Consider the following 13327-nt stretch of genomic DNA (forward strand, 5'->3'; position numbering starts at 1 on the left):
TTTGAATGAAGAACAAATTTTATTCTAAAAATAGATCTTAGTAACAATGAAATACCAAAATTGGTCATGACAATAGAAAAAGGGCAGTAAAGGTTTGCTGTAGTCTTTCTCCTCAAGATACAAAGTTATCACACCATAAAATATGTTGCATCTCTCATATGTGAATTAGTCCTTGTATGGATTTACTCATTGTTTTATCTTAGTAAACACATTCTCTAGAAAAGCTAGGAAAGCTTAAGCCAGACTTGGAAGACAACTTATGCTTAGGAAACACGTTCGATTTTTACAGATTAAAAAGAAGTCTCTTCAACAGAAGGCCTGGTATTTGAAAGTAATACATTAGAAACGATGTTAAGTAAATTACTTTTAACCCCCAACTCAGTGGAAATGTAAGAGGCAAATGATAGTGCTTTTAGAAAGTGGTTTATATCTCCAAAGTGCTAGAGAAACAGGTATTCAAGATGATCTCCCGTGGGTACTGAAACACCAAGCATGCAGCAGATAAACCAAGTTAACCTTCCAAGGCCCCACTGCCCCAAGGCCCTGAGCTCTCTCACAGGAGGCAGAGCAGGAGCTGCAAGCCAACAGGAGCATGGACATCGCATCAGCCCTGGTTTGAAACTCGTCTCCCTCCCGCCACGGCCCATCTCCTAGCGTCTCTCTGATAGCGTAATCTGAGCCGTCCATGTCTTACCATGTCAGTTGTATCGATGTAAAGCAAATAGAGATGATTCTTACATATGAAAAAATTCTTGGTAGTTTGTGTTGTTTTGAAAACCAGAAACAGATTACAAAAGTTATACTTAAATTTTTAATTGTAACATAGATGTGTGCTCATTCAGATATTTTTGGCTTATTTGTACACTTTTAGAAATTGCTATAATTCACTTTGTCCCTTTACAGTAGACATACTATATTAGTCTTTTGTGCCTAAATGCTTTGTTAAACCTAGCCCTGAGTTTGACCTGAGTATAAACTTTAAAACTTACAATGCCACAAAGAGCGTGGCTGCTCTGGTGACCTGAGGCTACGTCCCTGGAAATACTGGGATGCAGCTGTCTTCCCCGAGGATACAGACTGGGCTTGGGGATCTGGAATTTACCAAAATACACTTTAGTATAAAAAGTCATTTTCTCAAATCTGAATAAGTTGACAGTGTAAAAAAAAAAATACAGCATTTGTACCCTGTGGGTTCAAAGGCCTGGGGCTTAGCAAACAGGATGCTGGTCAATATAGACTTCTAAATACTGGGAAATCATATAATGGAGCTTTTAAAAAATGGCATTTTCGTATTCCATTAAAATATTCTAGATAAGGGAAGCAGCTCCACATTGCCTAAAAACCATTGTCTAAACTCAAGCTGACAAGTGACTGTGCAAAGCAGTTCCCAATGGCGGGACAGGTTTCTGCGGCAGCATGACAGCAGGCCTCGTGCTGCTGCGCCTGCAGAAGCCGGGTGGGCGGGTGAGCGAGCGAGCGAGCGCTGAGGCTTGCAGAAATTACTACAAAGGAAGTCCTGACGGCTGAGCACGGGTGGTCGTCGCAGCTGTATTTGGAGCGCGAGTTCTAATCTAAACCCTAAGGCCGCAGCTTCCTTTACCCGTGGTTGAAAGCTGGTTAGCGCAACCGTGGGACCTGAGGCAGGAATTAGGCTCACCCAGCCCTGAATGGCACAGTGTGGGCTCCTCGTCTGCGTGCCAGGCGGGTCCTGCCTCAGTGCTGCTGGTCACGTGACCAACCAATGCCATGCACACACTTCAGAAGATAGGACTTGTCTGGCTATAACTTACTGAAGGAAATACAATCCCTGGATAAATGACCTGTTAGCTCCAGATATTCACTTTACCTAGACTATACCCTTTGCCTATAGGAATGAGAAATTTCCAGATATTCACGGAGTACACTGTTCATTTTATGCACGGCTTGCTTATACTACTTCCAAGAAAATAATATTTTAAACTAACATAAACCAAAATAATTGACAGGGCTGCAGTCTTCTTTCCTTGACCACTGAAGTACTTTAAATGATGGCATCATGTTCGTCACTGAAATATATAAACAATGAAATTATTGTAAAATTATTATTTGTAAGACAGGTAACAGAACAATTTTAATTTTCATAATCAAAATTATAATTTCTCATGTTTTGTGCACACCCAGCATACTGGAGTGGTTAAGGCTGCCAAACAGGTTCACAGTCAAATCTCTGTCCTGACAGTCACAGGGCATTGGCCATGTACACACGAGGGGACAATTACCCATAAAGGTTAAAATTAGGACATTAGGCCAGTATAAAGGGCTAGGAGTACAGTCACTGACCACACCTGCTTATAAAAGTCTGTACTTATAGTAAGTACTGCTATCAGGGAAATCAAGCGGTCAGAGGAATTTCTTTTGTGTCTGTCTCTTTGTCATTAAAAATAAAAAAAAACCATGTTTTTACCAAAAATACTCTTTTTGGTACTGATGACATATCCAGGGCACATGTGCTAAGTCACTACACTGATGAGACCTGGTATGTCAGTTATGAGCAGTCAAAGCTAACAAAAGGAGCCTGCCACACTCTGGTACGGTGCAGTGCATGAGTATATATGCACCTGGAAACAGTCACAGCCTCCACAAGCCCAGCACTGGCCGAACTCTGGCACTGGTCATGATAAAGCGTCACAACGGCCACTTACATGCTTCGGTACCGAATGCCTCTTCTTGAGTAATACATTTTGCATCCAATGTAGAGAACAGATAGAACTCCCAGTGTTAACACTATACCACCGACAAAGCTGCCCGTATCAAACTTTGATCCTTTGCCTTTGGTGGGATGAGTAGTTGCTGAAACTAGGAAGATAAAACAGATATCCGTGCTTTATGTGAAACGTTCTGAAGTAAGAACACTGAAGTGGGGGAAATGAGGGAAAATGTAGGCACATGAAGTATATTATTTTGTAGAATGGAGTGCTGTCTTTCATGTGGCATTTAACAGCTAATTCACAGCATAGGGAAAAATAAAGTAATTTTACCACATACCAGTTACAGATGTCAATAAACTACTCTGGGCTGTGCTTGTCATGGATGCTGGCGTCTGGGTGGAGTTTGGGGAAGCACTTGCTTTGGGTGTAGACTTTGAGGCCGTCGGAGTGTCATGCGGTGAGACTCCCGGGGTTGATATTTTAACAATAGTTGCAGGTTTCGCAGTGATAACTGTGGTAGTTTTTGGCAGTACTGAGGGCTTCACAGTGGTCTTTATTTCACTGGTCTGGTTGGAAATCATAAGCATGGTGGTATTCTCTGAAAAAAATGCCAAGAATAAGAATTGTTAGGATCTATGGTAAAAGGTCCCACATAGCTCCTTGTCTTAGTGCCACACAGAACGGTCTAATCAGGGTAGTAGCAGGAAAGCGGGGCTGAGGTCACAGCCAAACTACCAAGCAAACCACGCCCTGTAGCTAGGAACTCAGTAAAGATACAAAGACAGCCTGCAAGACTGAATCCTTTCTGTCTGATACCGCTCCTTGTTTCCTTTCACACTTTAGGTCTTTAAATGATAATCTTTTTGTTTTGTTTTGAGTCAGGGCCTTGCTATGTAGCCCAGGCTGGCCTCAGACTTGTGGCCATCCCACTGCAGCCTGCCTGAGTACGGAGAACAAGGCCACCAGAACCTGAAGCAAATCAGTTCATGTCTAGAGGAATGAGCTGTGAGTGTGAAAAGGGTTTCCGGTTCTGTGCTGCACTATCCCAAGAACCCTGAGGACAGCCAGCGGGTGCAGATTCCCACAGCACAGTAGGACAGCAGCCGGCAGACCTATCCTAAGGCGAAACAACTTCCTGTGGTGGCTATGGACTAACTCCCACAGTTAAGTGCTCCTTTCGTGATGGTGATATCTGTGCAGATGGGAGCATGCATCTCTAAGTCCCATGTCTCGAAGCCAGCCTGCAGGCCGTTCCACAGCGAAAAATGCCTCAGCTCATGCCCAGAGCATATTTTTTGATATGAAATATTATGTGCATGAAAATTGGAGAGAGAGGCCAGTCCATAAACTCCCAACTACAGTAACTCATCTTCTTCATGTCTTGCTTGGTAGGCATTTCCCCTGAGGGAGTATAAAACACACACTCCACGTAACCAAAAGCAAATCCTTGTATAGTAACAGTCTGTCACTTCTGTACTATACAGAAGTTCTGCAGCTGCTTACAGCACACGTGTGGGGTGGAGACTTGGGCTGTGCCTCTGACTCTAAGACTGTGTGGCTTATTTCTGTGTTGGCGTCCATCACTCAGAAAAGCTTACTGTTTCCCTTGGTGACCATTTTCATCCTCATAAATAGTAAGATGCGAAAAATCAATCACACGGACTTCTTGTCCCATCAGCAGCACGATGGTCCTCCTTTCTGCAGATGACGACTCTGGATGTCACCATCTACAACTGTCTTTCAAGCTCAGGTGTACAGATTGGCTCTCAGAGCATTGCTTCTCCACTGCAGCTCTTCTTTTTAATTGAATATATTCTTCATTTACATTCCAAAGTTATACCCTTTCCCTGTTACCCCCTCCCAGAAAAACCCCAACCCATCCTCCCACCCCCTACCTCCAAGAAGATGCCCCACCACCCAACCCACTCCACCCACCCCCCCTCCATTTCCCCACGCTGGACATCTATCGAGCTTTCACAGGACCGAGGACCTCTCCTCCCACTGATGTCCGGCAAGGCATTCCTCCACCTCGTTCGTTCTCTCTCTCTCTCTCTCTCTCTCTCTCTCTCTCTCTGCCACACTTTTGGCTAGAACCATTCCACCCCAGCTTTTAATGTTTACATTTCGGATGCATCTGTCTGCTTTCAACCTGGCCTCTCTACTCAGTCCTCCCACTTGGTGTTAGCTGTTATTTTTTAAGCTCAAGAGAATATTTATCATTATCCTAGTAGGTACCATACTTGAGCTAGCCTTTCATTACTCAATCTTGAATACTATAACACCTAATCACTCTCTAAAGCGCTGTATGAATTCTACTGTGAAGAAACCACAGCGAAGAGCAGTCTTCCCGTTCTGTTGCTCACTAGAGCGCATACTGCAGGATACGACAGCACTGCTTTCCACTCAACTGCACACTAACTAAGACAGCCTCCAAGCCCGAGAGTGACACGGGTAAAACAGGACAGGGAATATTAGTTTCCCTCTTGGGAAATCAAATGTGTTAGAAAAACAACTAGCTGGAAATGCCTATACATTGGTAAAATGCTCCAAAGGGGGCTGTTAGGAGCGGGACGTGAGCGGTCTTGGAAGGTCAGCACTCATTCCTGGTCACTGACCTCCCTTATTCAGAAGTATAACTGAACGCCAGCTGTTTCCTCCTGTGAGTTACTACTACCCTGGGCAATGTGGTATACAACCGGGAAGGCAGCACTCGGGAGGCTGAGGCAGGGGATCGCACGTTTGGGGCTAGCCAGAGTTAAAACGCAAGATCCTACTTCAAACAACAACAAAAAATAACGGTACAGGGTGGGGAGGGGTAAAGGGAGCTGTGAAGCCTGAGGAGCTGAGCTCGGTCCCTGGGACCTTCATGCTAAACGAGAGGATTCTCATAAGCTGTTCCCAACCTCCACCATGCGCTAGGTCACACGCACATGCAGACTCATATACTCCCAATTAGTAAACAGAATAAAATATAAACAATAAATGTAATATATGAACAAGAGCCATCTTAAGCCTGATGTTCCCCCCTTTTCACTGTTCAGAGACTGATGATTACCTAAAGGGAGCAGTTAACACAGTTGTCACCTGCACAGATATCCTTGGAGCAGGCCGGCCAGCCGCCAGCTGCCATCCACCCTGCTGAGCTGGTCATTCTCCTCTGGTCCTTAAAGCAGTGGCTCCTGAGCTTCCTAATGCTGCGGCATTTAATACAGTTCCTCAGGCTATGGTGACCTCCAACCATAAGATTATTTCCATTGTTCCTTTGTAACTAAGTTTGTTACTGTTAAGAATCGTAAATATCTTTTAAGAATTCTCACCTGAAGAACTTCGGATGGCGGAGAAGCATCTTAAAAAATGCTCAACTCCATTAATCATTAGGGAAATGCAAATCAAAACAACCCTGAGATTTCACCTTACACCAGTCAGAATGGCTAAGATTAAAAATTCAGGAGACAGCAGGTGTTGGAGAGGGTGTGGAGAAAGAGGAACACTCCTCCACTACTGGTGGGGTTGCAAATTGGTACAACCACTCTGGAAAGCAGTCTGGCGGTTCCTCCGAAAACTGGGCATATCACTTCCAGAAGATCCTGCTATACCACTCCTGGGCATATACCCAGAGGATTCCCCACCATGTAATAAGGATACATACTCTACTATGTTCATAGCAGCCCTATTTATAATTGCCAGATGCTGGAAAGAACCCAGGTATCCCTCAACAGAAGAGTGGATGCAAAAAATGTGGTATATCTACACAATGGAGTACTATTCAGCCATTAGAAACAATGAATTCATGAAATTCTTAGGCAAATGGATGGAGCTAGAGAACATCATACTAAGTGAGGTAACCCAGACTCAAAAGGTGAATCATGGTATGCACTCACTAATAAGTGGATATTAACCTAGAAAACTGGAATACCCAAAACATAATCCACACATCAAATGAGGTACAAGAAGAAAGGAGGAGTGGCCCCTTGTTCTGGAAAGACTCAGTGAAGCAGTATTCGGCAAAACCAGAACGGGGAAGTGGGAAGGGGTGGGTGGGAGGACAGGGGAAGAGAAGGGGGCTTACGGGACTTTCGGGGAGTGGGGGGCTAAAAAAGGGGAAATCATTTGAAATGTAAATAAAAAATTATATCGAATAAAAAAAAAGAATCATAAATATCTGATATGCAGGATATCTGATATACAATCCCTATCAAAGGATCATTCAACCTCAAAGGGGTCACACACATCCCACAGGGGGAGCGAGAACCACTGCTCTAAGCTGAGGCTGAGCGGGCAGGTGAGGGAACAGTGTTCGTTCCCATCCTTGGCCCATGGAGAAAGTAAGAGGATGCTACTTCTCACGAGACATGAAGGCTCAAAGGAAACTCTCTGAAGAGCCAGACAGCTTTCTGCTCTAGACGGGGCCAAGGACTGAAGTCAAGTCCAAACGGAGGCTGGCTTAGGAATGATTTTTTTGTTGGTGGTGGTGATGGTGATTTGTTTTTTTGTTTTGTTTTAAACCTATGCTAAATCAGCAAAATTTGTGATGCTTCCTTTACTGAAGTTTTTTCTTCTTTTCCAATTACAGCCTCATATACCTACAGCAGATACAATGCAAAAACGGGCCAGGTACACATGCGCGTGCGTGTGTTGGGGCCTCCAACAGTCTGCTCAGACATTACGGCCCCAGCCCAATTAGTAAAGCCACAGGAGCAGGGCTTAGAAGTCACTTAAGTCCCTGAGAGCCAGGGCCTGTAAAGTGCTGTACCGCAGGGGCATGAGCTGAGGTATAGTTAGCTCACGCCTGTGACAGCTGCACTGGAAAAGCCCCTCTGTGAAGCAAGGGGCTGTATTAGTCAGGGTTCTCTAGTCACAGGACATATAGGTCGTCTCTATCTAGTTAGAGAATCTGATGACTTACAGTCCATAGCCCAGCTCCCCAGCAACGGTCAGCCGCAGCTGTGATGGAAGGCCAAGGATCTAGTAGTTCAGTCCCATGAGGCAGGAAGGCAAGGAAGAGTGAGCGAGTCTTCTTTTCCTTCTTATGTAGGTCTCCAGCAGAGGTTGTGGCTCAGATTAAAGGCTTGTGCCACCTTACCTTTAATTCCAGATGACTTTGAACTCAGAAATCTCCCTGTCTTAATCTTCTGGAATTCATAGCCACTATTCTTCAAGATCTCCATACCAATATCCAGGTTAGAAACTTGTATCTCTCAGCCTCCAGATTAGGATCATAGGTGAGATTGTAGTGCATTCCAGATAGAGTCAAGCTGGCAACCAGGACTAGCCGCAACGGGGCGCTGTCCTGTCTCCTACTTCCCACGGTGGCTGGCAGCAGCCAGCTCAGCAGCAGTTTATGACAAGTTTCAGCTTAGGGAGGAGCAGACAGCACGGCTCTAACAGCTGGTGATGCTCTCTGTGAAGCTGTCTCCAGCTGACCTGGAAACTGGGATGGTTTCAGCTACCTCAGGCAGGGAGGCTACTGTGAAAGAGTAATCTCCCTTAGTCCCGTAACCAAGTCCCAGAAGACTGAAGGGTGTCAAATGCCACTTAACTTCTCATTTATTTAAAAACTCAATTCTTTAATATGAAGTTGTAACCATCCATGCATCACAGTTGCTAACTACACAGAACTATTTCTTTCCAACACAACCAGAATGTTCTGATCCCTGAGTGTAAAATTAAAATGGTGAGTTCCTGGAATATGAGAGAGAGAGAGAGAGAGAGAGAGAGAGAGAGAGAGAGAGAGAGAGAGAGAGAGAGAGAGAGAGAGAAGAAGAGAAGAGAAGAGAAGAGAAGAGAAGAGAAGAGAAGAGAAGCAAAGAGAGAGAAGAGAAGAGAGGAGAGACAGAGACAGAGCCTGCCTTAGAACCACTTCTCAGAGTGACCGCCTAAACCTTACCCTGTCAAGCAATCGCTGGCTGGGTAAACAAACTTATTGCTTAAAACCAAAAAGGCCTTTTCTTGCTACAAGTCCACAGGCATGTTTTAAAAATCGTAAATTCAAATTACTTGACAGAACACAGAACTGAAAAATCTAGGAAAAAACCAACAAAAAAACCAAGAAAAATCTGTACCAAAAGTAGGGTCTTGGTAAAAACTGGGCCTTTTAAGAATCACATCAGCAGAAGGGAACATCTATCTATTTCCTAAACATCAAATACCTTATGAATCTTATTTCAATCAAAGTAATCATCTAAAGACCCCAGGACAAAGATGGCTTGCTGTGCAATGAGTTGAGAAATTCTGCAGGAGCGCTGTTCCCTCCCTGCCCAGCAGGCTGCAGAGTGCAGGAGAGATGGCCTTGCTGCTCTGGGTGGGGCCGCCCAGAAGACTCCCTTAGCTAGGTCCCGTGGGGCCTGCCTGCTCATTCCATCCCACAACCACACCCTGCACCCACAGGAATCCAGCCACTTACAGATGGCCCAGGACAGTGAGAAGGAGCTGAGATCACCAGTACTGCGTGATGTCTCTGCTCAAGACCCTCCAAGCCTCCCAGCAACTGCCCCTTAAATTTTCTGAGACTGGAATTCTGAGATCTGCCTGCCTCCGCCCCTGTCCCCGCCCCGCCTCCGCCCCAGTCCCCGCCCCCGCCCCCCCCCCCCCCCCCGCTGGGAAGGCAGTTACACAGCAGGTCAGGCCTTAGTTGCTTCTTTCTATACATGTGTGTTCCCACACTAGCCACGAAGCTAAGACACCCTCTGGCACAGGAGGCCTTAGTGTAAGGGGTTCATGGCGGAGTTGACAGTCAAGGAACAGTGCAGTTAGAACCAGGCTGGAAGTGAGGCAGCCCTCCTCTCCCTCCAAAGTGTTTCCATCTCTCTTTCAATCAAATGTATGGGTTTTAGTCTTTATAGTTCTTAATTGCATTTTTATTATTATTACCTTAGAATCTAATGTTTCTTGGGGCCATCATGATGGCGCGCACGCGCGCGCGCATGCGCGCGCACACACACACACACACACACACACCCCATAACTAAAAACTTTTCTCCCATGCTTTGATGGCTCTTCTAGATGAAGCAGAAAGGAGATGGTTTCTTCCCTTCTCAGGTGTTTCTGATGTGGAAATACGTTTTAGGCAATTTTTACTTTCCATTTTATACAAGCTGAATGTAACTTCTTCCTGTAGAAAATTAGAAAACATACTACAAGGCTATAGAAAAAGGTTCTTCTGTAGAAACTGGCACAAATGGGACCCAGGCCTGCCCTGGCCAGGCTGCCCTGGGCCCTGAGGAGAGGGACTTGGAGCGGCCTGAATGTGCCCGCATGCCCTGGGGCTCCGTTTGACCCCAGGGACAGTGTCTCACTTCAGCGCTTTCTATCCCTCCCGAGGAGGCGAGGAGGTGAAGGAGCAACCCAAACTGAACCGGGGCCTGGCGTAAGCTGGCGCAGCCGACCCGCGCCCTGTTACAGCTGCCGGTGCTCCCTGGGGGGGGGGGGGGCAGTGCTCTCCTCTGTGCCGAAGACTCTTCTGTGTGTGTTATAGACACCTGTAATTTCCAGAGGCTTCTGAGGCAGATGCTGTTACTCCCGCATCCAGAGGGCAGCTTGTCCAGAGTCACAAATGTAGAAGCCAGGATCTGAGCTTAGGCAATTTGATGGGAAAGCCCCTGCACCGAGTCACCAACTGGCTATGCTACAGGAGGCAGCAGCAGCAAGGAGTCAAGAAGGCTCGGCTGGAAAGGGCAGGGGCTTATATTAGCCAGGGCTAACCTTGATCATGCTCCTGGCTGGAAAACTGTGAATACACTTTAGATTAAAAAAAAAATTACACTACTAACATGTACAGTATTACTTAAAATGTACCCGTTTCAGTGAGGTGCACACCAAAGATGTTACTGTTCCTTGAATCTGCACATAAGAAACACACCAGCTCATCTCCATCAGGGAGTCCGCACTGCGCTGACAGCGACCTTCCTCATACCCTAGGCTGTCTTTGCACTGTCTTTGCAGGGCTAACTATGCCTGAGATAGCACTATTAAAGCTGTACTAGCAATGTCATAGGCTATGCAGATGGCCCTGTCATTTGGTTACAAAGGACTTAGGGCCTAAACACAGAATAGGCATGTGCAATCCCGCAGCTGCCACAAAAGAATGTGGTCACCCACAAGCTTAAGGAAAGCACCACAACAGAGAGAGTTGGTCAGCAGAACAGTGTCTGCTCAGACTACTGCATAAGCCGTCTGGCCTGGCTCTGGCACTAGAAAATTTAATACTTAATGTCGAACATTTTCCTTGAAAGACAAATGAAAAATGAAACCTTGTAACAATGAAATACACACACGCTGAATGCTCTCTGGGAATACTGCATTTCAGACAGCAGCAGCTCCTGCGAGCCAGCCGGAGGCCATGACAGGTGTTCACATTTTCACTGGGTGATTCCTGTCAGCCTCGGAGGGCCGACAGGCGAGAGACCTGAGGCAGCTCTCACGGCTCCCCAAGCCTGGGGCCTGTGCTGCAGCTGCACCGCAGCACCATCTGCTCCAGGTCAGCAGCAAAAGCCCAGCCATTCCACTCTGTCATGCGAAGTGCTCACCCAGACACCGACTTCCCACTGACAATGTTCAAGACACCACAGGCAACGGCAACAAACACACGTGCGTATGGAATCATACATACCTGACGTAGCCGAGCCCAGGTTTAAAATCATAGTGTCTCACAGCTTGGCTTCTGTTGTTTTTCTGGAGGCTGAACCTCCCTGCCACAGCCCCTGCCCACCTATCAATACTGATGCATAATCTGTGTTCTCCTCAGTTTGTTAGTTGTGTTAGTTTTCCGTCAGCTTGACACAAGCTAAAATGTCACTGGGAGGAGGGACCCTCAACTGAGAAAACACCTCCATAAGATCAGGCTGTTGGGAAGCTTGTAGGGCATTTTCTTAACTAGTGACTGATGGGGTAGAACCCAGCCCCTTGTGGGTGGTGCCACCCCGGGCTGGTACTTCTGGGTTCTATAAGAAAGCAGGCTGAGCAAGCCAGTAAGCAGCGCCCCTCTGTGCCCTGCATCAGTTCCTGCCTCTAGGCCCTGTCCTGTGTGAGTTCCTGTCCTGACTTCCAATGATGAACTGCAATGTGGAAGTGTAAGCCGAATAAACCCTTTCCTCCCAACTTGCTTTGTTCCTGGTGTTTTATCACAGAAATATCAACCCTAACTACACAGTACTGCCAATAACGTCCCCCCTCCCCCCAGTGTGAGCACACTCTCACAACTGCTTCCATCTCAGACGCTGTTGTCCTAAACTAAGGGCTTCATTACACTCCTTCACTTGGTAATGTTTTTGTGATATACAATGCTCCTCTCCGTGGCTTACATCTTATTTAACTCCTCCATGACGTATGTTTTCTGACATCTGCTCTTTGCACTAAACACAACTGGTTTCTTAAAGTATTTAAACTTTTTCCATCTAAGAGCTGTACTTTTACACAGGTTTGCTACATAGTTTTTTTTTTTTGTTTTTTTTTGTTTTTCCTAAATCTATTTCCATGGTCCTACTGAATCCAAAATCCCACATCTAGGAGTCCTGTCAATTCTAGCTCAGGCTGCTAATGATGCACATGTAAGATCACTGCAGAACTACTTAGGAGAATATAATATGTACTATGGGGTTTGACTAAGGAAACTATCTGAATTTATACCACCTATATATAATGAAATAGTACAAAATAGGAAACATTTAAAATTATGTTCACAGAGCCAGCAATATGGTTCAATGGGCACTGGTGCTTGCTGTCAAGTTTGGTAACCTGGGTTTAATCTCTGAAACTCACATGGTACAAGGAGAGAACCGAGTCCTGCAGTTTGTTCTCTGAACCCCACACATGCACAGTGTGTGTGTTATATCCCTTTCCCCACAATGTCTATAAATTCTTTGATATGCTTCCTTCCAAAAGGTGAGGGGTTTTCATTGTTGTTTTGTTTTAAACATCCCTTGTCTTGAGACTGTCTTCTAAGAAAGAGAATCTGGTGCAGGCGAGGCATCTGAGGCTAGCTTCCACAGCTCTCTTCAGGAGCAGGCTGTTGGAGAAATGGTTACCATTTGAGGCCTACAACAGCCTTGGGAAGAACCGAGACCTCTCACTCATAAGCTGGTCATGTCAGCCATCCAAGAGAGGACTCCTCCTGGTCATACCTACATAATCACTGCCAACTTTGATCTGGCCCTACTGGAGTTACTAATTCCTGATACATATGGATGCCACATAATGGGAGAGTTCTAAACAGCCCAGCTCAGCTCTGAACCTGCAGTTATACAAGCGACAGAGCCACTCACACGGCGTGTCTCTGTTCTTCACCCCAGCGAACACTGGCTGCGTCTCGGAGTTACTGGAAGCAATGGGAGGAGGCCAAGATCCTTTAGCGTTATTACTTTAGATGCTAAAGCACCACTTCAGAGACTAAATGCATACATTATTGATGTCCACAATTGTCCAAAGGCCTAGGAAGATTTTTAAATAAGACACGCTCTGCAGGGAGCAGGGGAGCCCTGTCTGAATGGCACAGGCAAGTCTAAGACCTCATAGCCTCAGAGTCAGAGGGATGGCAACGCCTTTCTTAGACCCAAGTGTTTGCAGTGTGTGCAGAAATGTCCACCAGAGCTTCCCCCACCCCCGTATTTACAGCCTGAAGAGTGTTCCCCTCCACAGACTCCTGC

General features: G+C 46.0%; 1 protein-coding gene across 1 annotated transcript in view; it reads right to left on the bottom strand.

Annotated features, from left to right (window-relative positions):
• The window catches only part of Tmem123 (transmembrane protein 123), a 31812-nt gene continuing 18485 nt past the window's right edge, over positions 1-13327 (bottom strand). The window contains exons 3-5 of the mRNA XM_052189155.1: positions 3025-3285; positions 2682-2835; positions 1-2045 (exon numbers count right to left, since the gene is read on the bottom strand). Coding sequence (XP_052045115.1) covers positions 2021-2045; positions 2682-2835; positions 3025-3285 — 440 coding nt within the window. The 3' untranslated portion in view covers positions 1-2020. The remainder of the gene's footprint in view (positions 2046-2681; positions 2836-3024; positions 3286-13327) is intronic.

This window comes from Apodemus sylvaticus, chromosome 7 (assembly GCF_947179515.1).
Source record: "Apodemus sylvaticus chromosome 7, mApoSyl1.1, whole genome shotgun sequence".
NCBI lineage: Eukaryota > Metazoa > Chordata > Mammalia > Rodentia > Muridae > Apodemus > Apodemus sylvaticus.